This window comes from Caloenas nicobarica, chromosome 2 (assembly GCF_036013445.1).
Source record: "Caloenas nicobarica isolate bCalNic1 chromosome 2, bCalNic1.hap1, whole genome shotgun sequence".
Classification (NCBI taxonomy): domain Eukaryota; kingdom Metazoa; phylum Chordata; class Aves; order Columbiformes; family Columbidae; genus Caloenas; species Caloenas nicobarica.
In genome coordinates, this window is record NC_088246.1 from 49382174 (window position 1) to 49400081 (window position 17908).

Genomic DNA, 17908 nt, shown 5'->3' on the forward strand with positions numbered 1-17908 from the left:
TAGTTTACAACTTGGTGAAGGCTTTAATCATATTTGTTCCGTTTATGAAATAAGAACTGCATTTTTTTTCAGCTGTTGTCTAATTCCACCACTAGTGACCATTTCCAGGCACATGACAACACTTTGCCTGCAGTTTCCTTCTCAAATTATGCAAGGAAAGAACTCAGACTTGAGAATAGCACTTGCCAGCTGTGTTTTCTTTTGGGGTTGAACAATGACTGCAGCAACTAGTTGTATAATTAAGTGAACTAATAGTGTGTCTTTAATAGAGTTGCTGGATAGCTGTTCAACACTTCACTAGTCTTTTAAGTACTGTATTATTAAATTTAATTTTAAATAAGGTACTACATCATCTTAGACCATAATAAAACATAAAAATGCAGATATCTAGAAACAATATAAAGAACTTTATTTAAAAAAAAAACTAGCAGGAAGTAATGTAGACCATCTATATTTTAAAATATGTTCCTAAATGGATAAAATCAAGGACAGTTCTTCCAAGTTCTGTGAAGCAGCTGTGACTTACAGCCTTACAATTTAGTCACTTATCTCCTGTTCAAAATTACCTTTTTTTCCCCCCCTTTTGGTAAGCAACTACACATAAGATTTTAAACTCAAGTTCAAAGTTCTCAGTAACAGAACAAACACACCGCGCTGCTTCACTAGCTATAGATGATTTACATTCAAAGAACATAGGCTTGTCCTAAAGCCTAAGACAGCCTGACATGGAAACTGAAGTGAGAATGACCACAGAACTGAGCAGTCCATCCAGGCTGGAGTGACTAGGATACCACATGTATTTTTGCCTGAGGTATGCAATTCTCCAAATGGAATTATAAAGTAGCATCACTGTTTTAAGGTGTACTCCCTTCAACAGGCTTGCAGCTTGATGTCCCAGGCTACATTAAAGCCATATAAACAGACCTATCAGCAGGATCCACTGGGTCACTTCTCCCCTTACCTAAGCAATTCAGGTGGTGGTTTTTTTTTTTTTTAAAAAAAGTAATGGTAAATGCAAACATGTTATGTCACCTTCATTTAAAAAAAAAAAAACCAGTAGCTTGCCTCATTCTGTTACAGTCATCATGATTTCTGCTACATGGTATGAAATGCCAAAGCATTAGGAAGAGTTCTTATATAAGGCAGGTTTTTTATTTTAAGTCCCTTTTCCAGTCAAAACTTTTAATAATTGTACAAGACAAAATCTACTTGAGATCTAGCCTCAAAAATATATAGGTGTCTTCCCTGTTGAAAGCTGTAATGGTAGTTACTGGAATAAGAAACAAAATTTAAAAAAAGCCAGTGACAATCTGGATGATGAAGTAAATAAATTTGCTCTTTCATATTAAAGACTCAAAATAGGTCTCTGCTTTTCTGAACTTATGGAAGATTCCTCAGTATCTCCTTAATGCCCTTCTTTACTTTCAGTAGAGCACAATTTGTCCCATGACTGGAGAGATGCTGATTTACCAAAATCACAGTAGTGGATTCAAGTTCTACATAATCCTCAGTTTTACTTGAAAATCTGATATCCAGCATTCACTGACCAGAAGGAACAGTCAACTAACATACACATCTCCAAGCTTGTCACAGCCTCACTATTTGAAGCTGCCTTCAACAAACTACTTGCATGTGGTGTAGGGATGTTGTAACTGTATCTACTTCAACCAGAAAGCACACTCAAACTCAGTTGGATTCAGTCTTTTTTTAATAAATTAATGTCATTCAAAATACAGTGCCAGAACATGATGCAGCTGAACATGCTAGTAAGGTTTGTCATGAAGCACCTGTGTTCATGTTAGATTGGCGGCACCCCGCTACTGCTAGTGGTTCCTGGGATTAATGCCAGAGCAGCACTAGTCATCTGCTCTCCTGCATATGGAGCACAGGCTGTTCCTGAACAGTTTGCTTCCCCCCCCCACAAAGTAAAAAACCTGATAGCTAAGGGATATCTATACACAATCACACTACAGTAATGCTTGTTATTAAATTAACAGAAAATAAAGACCTGGTTAATCCACACTAAAACTTTGTTTTACAATGGAAAAATACATCAGCAGCAGGAAGTAATATACATGAGCCAATGTTACTGTAATACAGAATGTGGAGGCATTTACTGATTAAAGCTCCACATAGACCCGCACTATGAGGGCTGACAATTCCTATTGCAAGCCCAGCAACTTAAGTCCACACCTGGTAAACTACCAGCTGCTTGGAAGACCTGTATCCTAAACAGACAGGTATAAGTTAGTGAAAATAGAATACATGCACTTAATAATACAGCTTGACTGAACCTGCAGTCATTTTGCCCTGCATGTTACCATACAATGGAAGATCTACCCTTCCTACCACAGGTAGATCCATGGGATTTGTTTCTTTTTCTTTTAATGGCATTACTATACCAACATGAATATTAGTATTAAGTGCAGCACAGTCCTTTCGTTAGGCCACACTGACAATTCTAGAACTAGCACTTAAGTAGAATATCCAGAAGTAGTTCAAATATAACTGGAAGATACTGTCAAAAGAGCTGTGGCATCATCCTAGAAACAGTAACTACTTTTTTCCAAAGCTAATTTTCCTGAACCAAGACTTCATAGAACTAGAAATTAATTCTTTAGACAAGCTCATGATATACATACATGTTTCTCAATTATCAGATAATAGTATTTCATATTATGGAAGCATATCTGCTCATTTCACTGATTCATACTGAATGGTGGCGTTAGGTAGGGCATAAAAATACAACTCACGAAAGACAGGTTTGACATTTCTGTTTCCAGACCTGTTCTTTCACAGCCACTTATGTGAAGATGACTGAGCACACAATCAGTTGTGCAGTCTAATTTGGGAGCTATACAGGTGGTAAGGTAACCATCTCCCCATCCAGCTCAAACTCATCAGCTCCATCTGGTGAGAAGAGATACGTTGGAGGTTTCCATGGGGACTCTTCAAGGCAAGATGGGTACAGCTTTCCTACGGTGCACCTGAAGTCCTTCCCCAAGTCCCACAGCACACGTTCCGATATGTGCTGTCTCAGAAACCAGCGATCGAGTTCCAGGTCATATTGATAGGTGGCGTACTTGGCTCTCTCGTTCATGTGGGTTTCTCGTATAAAGACACATAAAGAATTAGAGATGACAACAGCTCTAACGCATGGGTCAGAGTACCGCTTGGCAGGGATGTTAGCTGCCATTCTCCATTCGTTTTTATTCACATCGTAGATTTCCACGGTTACGGAAGACCCATCTACAGTACTGCTTGGGAGTCTTATACCAGAATTGCTGGCAATATGCAGTCCTCCAATATAGAATATTTTATCACCAAAAGCAGCAGCTGAAGCAAAACATCTACTTGTTTGTCGCATAGCCATTTCTACCCAAGCATCTGACCTGGGAAAATAACAGTACATCAAGTTGTGTGCCATTACATAAATGCAGTTGTGTACTGCTACTGCTGTGCTCCATTGCCATGCGCAAGGCAGCGGGCTTACCATGGTCCACTCGTCTTTCTCGGTATCGTATCTCTCCACAGTTCTCCTGTTGAGTTCTCCACCGACGCTGTCTCCTCCAATTGCATAGATGTATCCTTCACAGCAGACCAGGGATGGCTTTATACGAACAAAGAGCATCGGTGTCTTTGGAAACCAAGTGTTTTGCTGTGCATCAAACCAGTAAAAGCAATTCACAGTTCTGAAAGCAGCCTGGAGTTTGCTGCTTTTACTATGATTGGTTTTTGTGTTTTTCAAAGGAACTTGCCCACCTGCTATATAGATGTCATTATCAGGAGTTACAAGCGTCCCAACCTTATGCAAGTCAGCAGGAGGGTTGCAGAGTTTGTAAACTTTTTCTGCCTGGGGGCTATAACAGACAGAAGAATAAAGACTACCAGGGTTTTCAGCAGCAGCTTCAATGAATATCATCATCTCCTCTTTCGTCATACCAAGCCTGGGCTTGAAAAACTTGGGCATCGATTTGTACAGTCCTTGCACCACCACTGATTTATCATTAGGTGGTAAGCCTTGAAACCAGGCTCTCTGTGTTACTTCTGAAAGTGCATCGATTCGGATTTGGCTAAGAACAGAGGACAAATACTGTGATCGTGATTCTGTGTTGTACTCCAGCCATAACATAGCAGCTTCACGAACTGTCTCCTCCTTTTCCACATTTAAATTGTCACTGCTTAAAATATCTATCAGTAGATCGTGTGACAGTTGCATGAAAGCCTCCTGGTGGTACACAGCTGTGAACTTGTGCTCTACCATTCTTTTAGCACTCTGTTTTAATTCTTCACAGCTGAAGAGATCAGCAAAACTTAATAGACGCACACAATTTTCTGCATTAATTTTTTTGATTAAGTATTCTCTACACCGTTGTAACACATCATCTACCTGTAATACAAAGAAGAAACATACTAAGTATTACTGCATGCAATCTAGTCTTTCGCATACTGACAGCATGTAAAAGTACCTGCATTTTGTGTTCAACAACACAGCGTTTAGGCCTGGAGTACAATACATATACAAAAATACAGCAGTGACTTAATTGATTCATATAGATCAAATACATCACATGATTATGTCTGCTTGAGAAATTAATTATCTAAATATTAGAAGTGCGCTGTTTTACTTCCACTCTCCTCCGTAAGGTTCCTAAAGCAAGGAGGGATGGGTACATGAAACATACCTGGCAAGCAACTGCTGTCTACACTGAGCAAACTGGACAAGAGTATTTTGAAATGACTAAACTGAAAAGACTGTTTAACAAGATAAAGAAAAATAATGGTTCGGAGATTAGAGGCACTTATTTCTTACTCAAAATAAAACATTCCTACCTGTAAGAAGCAGGCAGTTTCATAAAGCTGTTCTACCGTGCTGTCGCTTATTGCCAAGTTACCCGTGTATGCGTAAGTTATGATAATTTGTAAAGTGGCTGCATCCACATTCCTCAGGTGTACATGTGTTTGTTTACTTTCACTTAGCCCACTCATGAACATGGCTCTGAAGAGAAATATACATATTAAGACAAGGACCAATAGTAAGTACAGTCATCTTAAAGTCACTTATCACTTATATGATTTCAGTGATTACACTCCAAAAGGTGAACGGGTTTTTTGGTTGGCTGTTTACAGGGGTTTAGTATTTACCTTAGGCTACCATCTAGTATTTAAGAAAAATCACTTGTACAGAACATTCAAAAAGTACCATCAATGCCTTCTGCATAAATATTTTATATTTATGGAAACACTTTTGTCTTAATCAGCAAAGAGCTCTAATGATTTTAGAGTTTAAATGATGAAATTTAAAACCTTTTCTATGTCAGGTGATGATAAGAGGGAAGAAACATCCTCCAGAAAATACTGTCAAAACATATACAGACAGATTTTAGATTCTTAAAAAAAAAAAACAAAACACCACACCAGCAGATTTCTTTAATGGTCTGGGCTAAGTCACATTGAAAAGTATGCTCCTCTGGGAGGAGGAGAAATCTCAGAAAAGGGAGCAAGCACTAGCACTCCATGAAGTATTTCTTATATAGCATTCATAATAATATGCAGTAAAGTTCCAGTTTGTAGGAAGAAGAAAAAAAAAAAAAAAAAAAAAAAATCAATGACAGAGAAAACTACTAGACTTGGTCTGAAAAACAAACAACCAACAACAAAATCAACAATGCCTAAGTATTTCCATTACATCTTCCTAAAAAGCAGAGAGGCAATTTAACAGGGAACATTTATTTTAAGATCTTTATATTAATTCAGGTTTGGTATTTATGGTTGTACTGAAAATTCAACTCAAGGCTCCTTCTATTTATTTGAGGCTCTTTAGGAAACCAGATATAAGACAAGTTAGAATAGAAGGTGGGTGCACCCTGCAGTTCTGCCTCCAGCTGCAGAGGTTAAGGGGATACTCCCTAAGCAGCACCATTCCCAGTAGCATCTGATACAAAGACAGTGCCCCACCACCATCTCCTGTCTTCTAAGCTCCTTAACTCAGGGCAAGTTGCATTTTACGAGGAATCACTGACTGGCGAAGCGAGTACCAATTTGCCACTCAGCTTTTAAAAGTAAGACAGTACGAGTGCCAGGAGAGACTACTCTTTGTGGAAAGGAAGCAGGAGCTGCTAGAGAATCTGGCACACAGTGGAGCGGCCTGTGCTGGAGCTGGGCTGCTGCATCACTGTGTTCAAGTGCAAAGATGGAAGGTAAGCTGGCTGCAGCCTTACACAATGGCTGGATCACGCTATGAGACGCTTTTCTGTTCTTCCCCCTCTCCCCTCAGCCTCCTTCAGGGCTATCAATTTTTCATAATAAAGCTAAATTTAGGAAGCTGAGCATCTCTTCTGTAAACCAAAGTAGAGAAGAAAAACAGAACATGACAAAACCACAAGCTTGATTCTTCTTTAAACCAGTGCCAAAGCCTCTTTTCATAAATAATAAACAAATGCATATGAATAAGAGATCTGACTGCATACTATAATGCAGTGCACTGGGTGGACTCATGACAGCTTCCATTATTAGCCACCCACATTAAATCTGGCCACATTTCCAGTGGCTGTTATTTTATAAACTGTTGGAACTATGTCATCTGCAGGCAGCCAACGGCAATAATCATTATCTAGTGATCACACAACACTCGTTGCTAGAAATTGTAGCAGACTCATCCGAGATGAGAAAACCACAAAAAACAGCAACAAAAATGTATGTGAAAGTAACAAATGAATCCTTGAATACTTCCTTGCATTAGAAGTTACTCACTTTATCCACTACAAGAAAGCAGACAAAATACAAGAAAACATTTTAGATGTGTTCTGTATAGTGACCCCATCTCAACAAGAAAACAGAATTTCCAAACCTTCCCTTGATTAAACAATGCACCACGAAGGTAAACATGCACAGATATCACCAAGACTAGTTTCAAGCTTCAAAATTCTTTCTACACAGGCAGACTAATTATACTGTGTTGCCAACAAAAAATGATTAATCACTGCAGAAAATTCATGGTGCCTCATCTTCTAGGTCTTACTATGAAGGTATCTGCAAAAAGTAGTAGCACTCAACCTATCTTACTAATAAAAGCTTTTCAAAAGGCAAAAAAACAGGACAGAAGCTCTTGCTACTGAACTAAAAATTGCAACAGCATCTTGGGGGCAGGGAGGGGAACAAAAACAAACCACCACCTACACACAAAGAAAAAAAAAAATATTGGATTGCAGCAAGGCTCTCAGGCAAGAAAAAAGTTTCTGGCTTCTTTGCCGAGCAGAGAAAACCAAATGATTCAGAAAAGGAAGCCGTGAACTTGCACAGCAATCCCTGCTTTTAGCAGAAGTTTCTGCTAAGACACTACAGCTAATAAACATGACAATGGAACTCTCATAGCCAAGTCTCAACAATCCCTTGTTACCATACCTTGTGAAATAATTAAAAAAAAATAAATTTAAAGATTATTAACTCCCTACAGAAAATGAACCATCACAAGTGTGATTTTCTTTTTTGCACTTATTATAAAAACTACAGTATCTATCCAGAGTAAGTCACAAGATGCTGGAAAATTTATTTTACTCTTTTAGTGTTGGCAAGTAATTATATCAGTGAAGTAAGTAAAAAACCTAAATCTTTAAAACTCTCTGCAACGCATTGTTAATCAATTAACTAATATTACACTCAAAACCAGCTATCACAGATTTTATAGAATTAACAGATCCTAGTTTGAATACTTACCTAAAATATGAGCTGCATGTTGCAAGAACCATCTTATGGCAGGGAAATTCAGTGCCCTCAACAATCAATACTATGTCAGTTAGCAACTGCTGTTCATAAAAGAATTTTAACTGCTCCAGCAAGGATACAGCATACTCTGTATTTATCTGCCTCTCGTCCTGGGTAGACATGACTGTATTCCATTAATATTTCCAGGACCAGAGAGAAAAGTCAAGATCTTTTTGCCAGAGAAAGGTCAGTTCAATGTTTCTGAAGTAACCAGGGAAGAAACAGCAGGAGGTCTGTAGCCTTCAGAAGTGATAAAAGGCAGTGTTATCTTGGACTGCTGAATCAGTGTTTCAGACTTTGACCTCCTATTAGGTCATCATGCTTTGACTTGATGTCACAATCTGTTCAGAGACTTTCAAGAGTGCCTGCAGAGCTCCTGTTGAGATCTATGATGCAGGAAATGAATGAGCAAACGCGAAGTCTGAGGTAGATTTCGTGGTAACATCTCGTGATCAGTGGCTGCACTTGAATGACTAAAAGCAGGAAAATAAAATTAATTTACACATTAGTATTTCTTCAAAAAAGTTTGAGTTACCCCTTAAAAGTAATTGTCTAACAAGCTTGTTTCTAAATTAGTACTTAATTACTTGCACAAAAACTCTTGTTGAGAAAAAATATTAATCAACAAAAGTATCGAAGAGAAATGAAAAGCAGAAGAGTTTGTACATTAATTCTCATCAAGACCTAGACTTATGAATTAAGATAATTCATTCCATCAACACAGCTTCTAAGACCAGAGAGTTAAAATGAGGTTCAGGAAGACTTTATTCCTCTTCCAAGAATAACCCAGTTTTCCCACCGAGTATACCCAGGCATTTCCTTCAACCATTGATAAGATAGTCACACTTTTTTCATTTCCATATTAAACAGCTACTTCTTCTGCTTGTTTTTGTCTACCTAAAGCTTACCAATAACACGCCACTAAAAATATAAATGCACTTTCTTCAACATGACATCGTTTTCCAGCTACACCCTCAACATCATCATCAACCCATTTATTTCACCTTTGGCATTCTACTAGAAAACAAGCAGAATTGCAGCTAAAGATTAAAAAACCTAACAACCTATATTCCCAATGCTTATTTGATTTATCTTCTCTGTGTAGAAGGGCTTCGCCTATTAACATTTGACATTCCTTTTTTTTTTTTCCTTCTAAGTCATTTCCATACAGCCAGGTAAGCATGACTCGTGCTGACAGGAGAAAACAAAAATAAGGAGATAACAGGAGCAAAGGGATGCTGGAATAGCAGGGGTCAAAACACTTTGGTTATAAAGCAATGGCCACAGTCTACTAAAGTCTGTTTTCTTGTTTGGACATTTCTCCTCCTCTTACAAGTGAGGTCAGGTTTTATCTTATCTTCCAGGTGAACAGCACAACATATAATAATTAAGAATGGGATAGTTCTAACAGTAAAATCACCACCATAAAGGACACCAGAGTACCAGCTCTATCAAATACTTTCAGATTTATTTAATCTTGCACTGTTTCTTTCACATTCCGAAAATCAAGGAATAACGAGGGACATGTTTGTCTAATGTCTAAGACATCACTATTTAATATTATAGTTCATGATGAACAGTCAATGCAGAAACACCTTATTTGAAATGGCATACTTTAAATTCCACACAAAAATACATGATTTAGTGTAAGATGAAGACTGCAGAAATACCTGCCAGTCATATCAAAGATCTGCTATTACAACAGAGCCCCGCCTGTAATACAATTCAAAGACAGCTGTCTTTTAACATTCACTCACTTGAAACAGATATGCTTCATTAATGCCACTTTAATTACTACTAATTTAGTGTCACTGATCTTTTTCAGTGAACAAATATACCTCAACGTGAATCTCAAACTTTTAGTTTTCACTGGTTCTTTAACTGGAAAACAGTTGAAACAGTCAAACCAAATGTTCACTGTTTGTTCAGGTGACACCAGTTAATTAAAAAAAAATAGAAAAGGTGTTAATATTTGGGAGAGGAAGGAGAGACTACTATCTGCTATAATAACAGATACTATCATAAGTCTTGACTTCAGACCTTCAAGTTTCACATGCAGTTAACCCCTGAAGTCACTAAATCACAAGTATATAAAGGGCACACAAAGATACCATTCATCTAAAACAACCTTCTCCTTCAAGTCACAGCTTCTTTTCACCAAATGAGTATGCACCCTATCTCTGCATCACTGACCACTATCCTGGTTATCTGAGAACAGCTTAACATGCAACCTAATCCACTGACAGATTTTGCACTGAACTTTAAATGCCTACAGAGACACGCAGACTTCCTAAGTGTGTTCGGCCCACAGAAATAAATAGCTCATGCCTCTACTGGTATCCCGGGTCTCTCTACAGCATTGTTTGTCCTGGCTTGGGAGTAAAGTTTCAAGAACAATACAAGCCAGTGGGTTAAGCTCTATTTGGGCAGAGCATCAGCAGTATTAAGCTTTAGCAAAAGAAGTAATTGATGTTATAACTTCCTATTCTGATGTAATTTTAAAGAATGTAAATTTTCAAAAGCAGGAAAAAGGAGCAAAACTAATATGTACTGTTTCTGTCATTAGGTAACAGAACCAGTCAAGGATGCCATGGAGAAATTGATATACACCTGCTAGTAAGATCAAAGAAATTTTTGGCAGGATGCAGCCGACAGTTGATATCTGAAAAAGCAGACCTGTTCAACAGAGGATGAGTTGAAACTGTGAAATTACTATTAATAGCTGGAACAATTGAGTATGACCCTCAACAGCAGAAAAGATTGAGGAGATGACAGGAGTCTTGTTGCAGAACATTTAAGTGATGTGAACCACATCTCAACTGTAAATTTACAAAGCTTGGAGTCCTTGACCTGAAACCATCTCATTTCCATGATATGCTCCAGGGAGGTGCACATGGTAGGAACATACTACATACACAATTCCCATTTTCCACATCCATACTGTGTTTTGCTGCCAATGATAACCATCGTCTAAAGAACAAAATTTTGTATTTGTCACAAAGTCAGGAATCACAGTGCAACCCCTTCTAGTGGAACCGTGCTAAATACTCCTCAGGAGAACAATACATACATCAAGGATCTCTGAATTTCTGGCCTAAAATTACTATAATTTCTATTGTCATTTGCCCAAGAGAAATGAATCTGCTCAAACCATTAGGGTAAGTGGCGCAGGAACACCATTTTCTGCCTGGAAAGTCATCCAAGACTACCTACCTCTCTCACACCTCTCCGAAGAGTTCAAGACAGTTTTTAAAGGAGATACTTTCCTCACTTTAGAGGCTTAAAAAACAAGGTACCGGAATAAGCATCAGCTTGTCCAAAGCCACATACTTGCCAAAAGAGAACTGTAGGAGGCTCAGTTCTCCTCAGTCCCAACTTAGCACCTCTCTCACTATGTTGTGCTTGGCTGGCATACAGCTCTTGGATCTCAGATAACTGAAGAACTATGAACTTGAAAAGATGTCTACAGATATTCTAGAGTCTCCTGTAGTTCTCATAACTATGCAGTGGTGAACATTTGTGATTTACAGATGAAAAGATCTATGGCTGAAGTTAGCTTAATATTCTGAACTGCAATTCTGATAGAACAAAAATAATCCTTGAATACAAGTTCTATGAATAAGACTTTCCCCTTTAACGGTGCCACTGGAAGGACCATTTTGTTCTGGGTAGCTTCTTGGAAGTCATCTATCTAAATAGAACAGGACTGGCAGGTATCTGCTGGAAGGCCACAGCAGAACTGAATTGCAAACTAAACCAAAATGCTACCAGCTGATCCAAAGTAACTCCCTGTCAAGCTGGAGAGCAACATTAAAACCAAACCCTCTTATCAACCTGGTACTTAAGTAATTACTGCTTTTAGCTTACGTAATTTTAATGGGGTGAGTTTCACACTTGTTCATGTGCTTCAAATCTGAATGAGGCCATCCCAAAAATTAGTCATCAAATGTTAATGAGTAGTAGACCAGGCTATTAATTGCCTTCCTTGAATTTGTTTATCTTCTGAAGCCAGGCAAAGACTGATAAACAGAGATACATATTGCACTACACACATGGAAGTGTTAACACTATATTTCAATGTATAACATGGAATAACTATATTCAATTAGTAGGGAAAGGTATATGATATACAGATACAATATTCTTCAAATGGATTAATTTTAAAAAACCCCTATTTTTTCCAAATTATAAGGAGGGCCAAATAGATGTACAGACATGCAACTTTTTTAAAACAACTTATTTTTTTAAAATCTCATTATGAAGAGTGCCAGATTAGAAGCCTAACTTCCAATAAATTTCTGGAAAACACTTTAAAGACCTATGAAAGTCTCATGGGTTCCTACCTGCATCCTCAGCCATCTAAATACCTCTTGAATTCTAACTTCACTAACTACAACTAACACTTCAATAAACCTGTATGTTTGGAAGAAAAAGAAAACAAAATTCAATCAAGACTTACTTCCCTGGACATTCAACTTATTTAATCTAGTTATAATTAACTAAAAAACCCTTAAATACTACTTTTGTGCACTTTTAATCAAATTACTACGTCAACCCAAGGCCAGCTTCATACAAATCACAAGTAAAAACACGTCTAAAGAGGTGAGTCATTCACTATTTTTAACATAATAAAACGTCAGAATTAAGAACTGAACAACGTTAAACCAAACTACACAAGCATTCGTGTGTGTAGAGACAGCAATCCTCCCAGACAGCAATGAAAGCACCAGGCACTTTGATACTTAGTTAACATTAAGGATATGCTGAGTTACAAACGAACATGTTGCAAAATGATTATGCCAACTAATAGCAAGGGGGAATACAAGTACCAAAAATGATTAAAATCAATTATTTAAATCAAGACACCTAGCCAACAGATCTCAAAGATAGGAAAGAAAGAAGAAAAAGAAGCTGGAAGCTCTAGATTCTTGAGTAATGTATCAAATTTGCATCCTTGGCAGTGAAAAAGAAATAGGTAATTGATGAAGCAGTTCCAGACTTGGAAGTTTTCCTCTCTTCTGAAGCCATCAAAAGTGTCTTTGATAGCACTGTGGTCCAGAAACCTGAAGACATCGAGGAGATTCTAATAAGGCAACAACATGAAATTTCACAAAAAAACAAGAACCTATTTATTCCTACGTTATCGTCTTGAAAATTACTATTCACTTGGAAACTACTACTATTTTCCATACATACTATGCTTGGTAGGTGACTTACAACTTTGAGGTAGGTGAGCTTTCTGAAACTACGCAGAAGCTAGAGATTAAAAGTGTCAGACTCCATGCTAACAACATGTTTGGTCACAATGCTCCTCATGACCAGTTTTTTTCCTGCTTTTCTGCTCCTAAAGGAAGTTATACACTAAAGGAAATACCTGCTCATAAATAAAATTAGCGTAAGATAAACCAACAACTTAGCTTGGCAACTGGCCTTCTATGCTGAGCACAGGTAGTTTCCATCCCCAAGGGCGTTTCTGTTTTGTGGAAAGACTTGACCTGTTTTGGAAAATTAACCTTTGAAAAAAAGTGGGCCATGGATGCCTCCAGTAAGATCCAGCCACATATCACGTATGTACAGAAAAGTGGCTTTTTTTCCTCTGAACTCTAGTATGTTAATAAAGCTAGTCTGTTTTATTCAACAACTTAAATTCCAGTTCACAAGTATGCATCACTCCCCTAGATATCCACTACGAGATATGATGATGTCCAATTACAAATTCAAGCATTTCTACATTGAGAAATTAGATTAATAATTAACGTAGCTTAACTAACCATAAGTTAGTTCCTGAAAGGTTAAAAGTCTTACAATGGATATCTTATTCATGCGCATTAAATTTATTCTCAAAATGCAACAGTCACTACATTAAGAAAGAGGAATTTTATGATTTGCACCAATTTTGGTCTGTCTCATAATCACATGACCAAAACAAAAAAGCCAACAAAAACCCCAACAACAACCACCTACCCAAAACGTAGTGAAAAACATACCAAGTAAGCAGCAACATCCTTTCTTTCGCTTTGGTCTGTTCCTGCACGATGTTAGTTACACAGCACCAAGTATAACAGGGCCCTTTCACTCCACACACAAAAATAATTAGGAAAGAGGTGTGACACCTATATCCAGATCATAAGACTGCATGGTTTGCACATCTGAGTATATTAAATATTAAAAATTACTTATTTCTCCTAGCACCTTTATGAGACACAAAACTAAGTTGACCATGTATTTTGATGATCTCCTAAATATATTATCTTAAAAATCATGTAGATACAGCCCTAGGTGAATCCACAACAGAACACAGCCTTTGAGGTCCACTATGAACAGAAGTAATGTACAAAGCCAAGCTGTAGCTTTGCGAGGAAACTTCTAAAAAGTCAGATGCTAACTACAACACAAATATATTTCTAAATCATAATGAAAATCATTTCAAAGACAGCAGGTACTTATCCCATTCATAACAGGAATAATAATAAAGACTGGAAAAATCTTAGGTATGCAGACGGCTAACTTCAAAGCTATACTATGCGTATTTTTGGTCTATAAAGTTCACTATGAAATTTGATTCTTCAAATCCCTACATAAACATTGAAGCCCACCGTCGGTCACTCTAGGTACTAACACTATATATTTGCACACAACTAGACACATCAGCAAGGAAATGTGGACAACTGCAAGAATGGCAATGCCACTACAGTGCTGTTCTCCTAGAAGACTTCATCCTGTGTGCCCCTTCAAGCATCTCTCAAAAAAAAAAAAAAAAAAGAAGCCGAATTTGAAAACATCCCTACCTGCTCAGCTGAAGAGGAGGACTGAATCCTGGAAGTCCTGCTGACCACCCCTGTACAGGTCTGAGTTTACTGTCCCCTCCTGCTTGCGGGACACAGTGACACGATACGAGAGAGGGAACACATTTGTTTCCTCTTCCCGACACCCAGGTGGCTCGTCCCGTTGCTTTAATTCCTTTCCTGATTCCCGAATAAGCTCCCCGCCAGCCCTAAGGAAGGGGGCACCTTCCTGTTCCGCCAATACCGCCGCACTCCGGGGCTCAGGGCCGGCCCGCTGGCCGCACGACTGAGCGCCCGGCGCGCTCCCCTCTCCTCCTCCCGGCTCTCCCGAGCTCCGCCGCGCCAGGCGCCGGCCCAGCCTCCTCGCCTTCTCCCTCGAGGTGCCTCGGCCACGGGTCTCCGCCGCTGACCAGCAGCCTCAGGAGCCGCAGCTGCCCGGCGGGAGCGGCCACAGGTCGCGGAAGGGGCGGGCAGGAGCCGCACCCAGGCGGGGTGGGAGCGACCGGCTGCCGCAGAGTCCCCCACGGACCTCCCCGCCCGCGGCCGGCACCGAGGACCCCTCCCGGCGGGGGGCGGCCTAGCCACGCTCCGGCCCCGCAGGCCGCCACCGGCCAGGAAACGGGAAACGGCCCGACGGCCGCGCCAGACAAGGGCGGCCGCCGCCTCACGGCGCGGCGGGACGCGAGCGCGGGAAAGCCGCCACCATCCCCTCCCAACAGCCCCCCACCTCGCCCCGGACAAACCTCCGACCGCCGCTTCCTCTTCTGCCTCAGCGTCCCGAGCGTGGGCGGCCAGGGGCGAGGGGGCCGGGGAGGCGGGGGAGGAGGATCCGGTCTCACCCGGGCTGCGGAGGCGGCGGCCCCTCAGTCGCGCAGGCGCGCTGCCCTCCGCCGCCTCACCCCCCGCACCATCGCCGCCGCGCGGCGGCCGTTACGATGCGCCGCGCGCTGCCGCGCCTGCCCGCCTCGCCTGCGCATGCTCAGAGCGCGGAGAGAGCCGGGGGTGGGGGGGGCCGCGCGCCAGGTCCGGCGCCGCGGTCCCGCCCCCGTTTCCTGTTCCTCTCCCCCGAGCCGCCCCTGCCCACGCAAGCGCCCGCGCGCCAAGGCAACGGCGGCCGCTCCGGCGCTGCCCACGGCGCAGGCGCAGAGCGGGGCGGGAGCGCCCCCCCTCAGACGGCGCCAACGTGCGGGCGGAACTAGCGCCCCCTGCTGGGCGGAGCGGCTCGCTGCAGCGCGCGGGCCCGCGGCGGTAACGGCCGAGCAGCTCAGCCCGGGCTCGTCCCGCCCGGCCGCCCGGGGCCTCCTGGTCTCCCGGGGGAACCTCTTGCGGGCCGGGGCACCACGCAGCTGAAACGCCCTTCGGCCAAACGTGGGAGCCTCCGGGGCGAGCAAACGCCGCCTGAGGCGTGTGGGGCCCTGAGCCTGCCGCGGGAGGGAAGCCACGGGGGCAAGGGAGCCGGGAGGAGGCTGAAGTCTGGTCAAAAAGAAAGGAAAATCCTGAAAACAGATAACTTTAAGAGCTAGGGTGTGCTTTTTATTTATTTATTTATTCATTTATTTTCAATTTCTCTTTGGGTCCATCCACCACGAGAAAGGCCAGGAATTTTAAAAGGTAAAAACCTAAATCGCAGGAATTGAGGATTAAAAACATCCCAGACAAGTCACGCAAGTGACCCGCACACAAAGTACAAGAGCTGCCGTCAGCAGAAAGAACGAGCTTTGGCTGGGGAGGCCTGCGAGGAACGAGATCAGTAATCCTTCCCAGGGATTTTACAATTTGTGTCTTGGTGCAAAGGACGAGTTTAATCTGAACCTTACAGAAAGTACAGGAATTTCCCAACCTAGAAATGTAAACAGTCTCTAAGCATCCACTGGTTTTCTTCCAGTCACTCACCTACGTGCACAGCACGTTTGTCGTGCTTCCTCCTCTCGCCATCTCTCCCGATACCTGTGCTCTGCCACTCAGAGATGGGAAGTTGTGAAGTGGCCACTCAGATTCTCATCTCCTGTAAAGGCCCAGGACAGAGGCAAATTGCAACCTCACATTTCATAAATTCCTGTTGAACATCATGGGGTACACCATACTGGAATAAACACACCTCATTCATATAAAAAGAGCATTACATTTGTCAGTCCACTTAGCCACGCTAGGTTGTAAAAGCACTGTTCCCTTTACTCAGTACTGAACAACTCACAAGCTTTAGAAACAAATGTAAACTTTGCCTTGCATTGCCTGATATTTTGCCCCTACAAAAAGTGTTTTAACAGTAGTTTTAAGCAGAAGATTGGTAATATTTCCTTTATTTTTAATGTAAGTTCTAATGTTACAAAAGGGAAATATTGGATTTGTTTCAGGACGCAGCTTAAATGTCTGCAAGAAGAGATTGGTAACTTTCTGTACACCAGCTGAAGGCTTTTACTGCTATTCCTATCCTCATGTTTTGATTCCCCCTCCCACACATTGATAGAAAAAGGCCCCCACATCACCGTTAAATGAGCCTCAGGTGGAAGGGGGAGTGGACAAGGAGCAGCTGCCTGCCATAAAGAGGGTGAGCTGAGGTTTTGGTTAGTTTCTTGCTGGGCTGTGAGCAGCAGCATGGACCTTAGTTTTGGGGGGGGGCTTTAATGGGGCAGGAGTAGTTTAGCTTTTGTAGGGCTTTTCATTTGTATTCTTCCCTACATCACTGTCTCTTAAGGTCAAAATAATTCTTGGACCTTTGGCCTAAGAGAGTGAGGGGAGTCTGTAAGCTTTTTGGTGCTTACAAAAGCTGGGCAGGCCTTTCTAGATGGAAACTGAAGAGGGCTCCAGTGGTCCTGAAAGTGTTCTGATCCTCTAGGCTGAACTGTGTGCTAGTTTGTAACAGGTCTTGAATTTTTTTTTTTTTCTGTGACTTTGAAGTTGAGCTGCTTTATTTGTGCATGTGTGTGTAGCCACTTGGTCTTCTGTGTTCTCTGATTTCTTTTATTCTTGCTTATAAGCTGTGTGTGGCAGGGTTGTATCGCTTCCATGGGTTGGAATGGGCTGATTTAGTGTATTAGTTAGTTGAGGAAATACGTAAGTGTGGGAGGAAGTTCTGTCTTGTGAATTTAGTAGGCTTTGAATGCTTTTCTTACCTATCATTTAATTTAAGCACAGGAAGTATGGTGTTACTGAAATATTTAGTTTATTATGTTAGCTGTTATTGTTCTAAAGTATATTATAAAGTAAAAATCCTGAATTAAGAGAGCTCTTATAATCTCAAATACATGTGTTTGCATTAATGAATGTTTTCTTCATGAAGCACCAAACTTCTGATTGTGTGAAGCTTGTAGTTTGGTTTTTTTTTTCCAGGTCTCTTGCTTAAGGCTAATTGAAGGCTA

At 41.0% G+C, this 17908-nt stretch overlaps 1 protein-coding gene across 2 annotated transcripts; it reads right to left on the bottom strand.

The window, feature by feature from the left end:
* Nucleotides 1–1690: 1690 nt before the first annotated feature.
* Nucleotides 1691–15460, bottom strand: KBTBD2 (kelch repeat and BTB domain containing 2). Of its 2 annotated transcripts, none has more exons than XM_065630184.1 (4): nucleotides 15293–15460; nucleotides 7717–8237; nucleotides 4834–4999; nucleotides 1691–4390 (listed from the first exon to the last, which is right to left on the bottom strand). In XM_065630184.1, the coding sequence occupies exons 2-4, from the start codon at nucleotides 7884–7886 to the stop codon at nucleotides 2855–2857; spliced, it is 1872 nt and encodes a 623-aa protein (XP_065486256.1). In that variant the 5' UTR covers nucleotides 7887–8237; nucleotides 15293–15460; the 3' UTR covers nucleotides 1691–2854. The 2 variants fall into 2 exon arrangements, with proteins under 2 accessions (XP_065486256.1, XP_065486257.1); XM_065630185.1 differs by lacking the exon at nucleotides 15293–15460 and adding an exon at nucleotides 14553–14927.
* Nucleotides 15461–17908: the final 2448 nt, after the last annotated feature.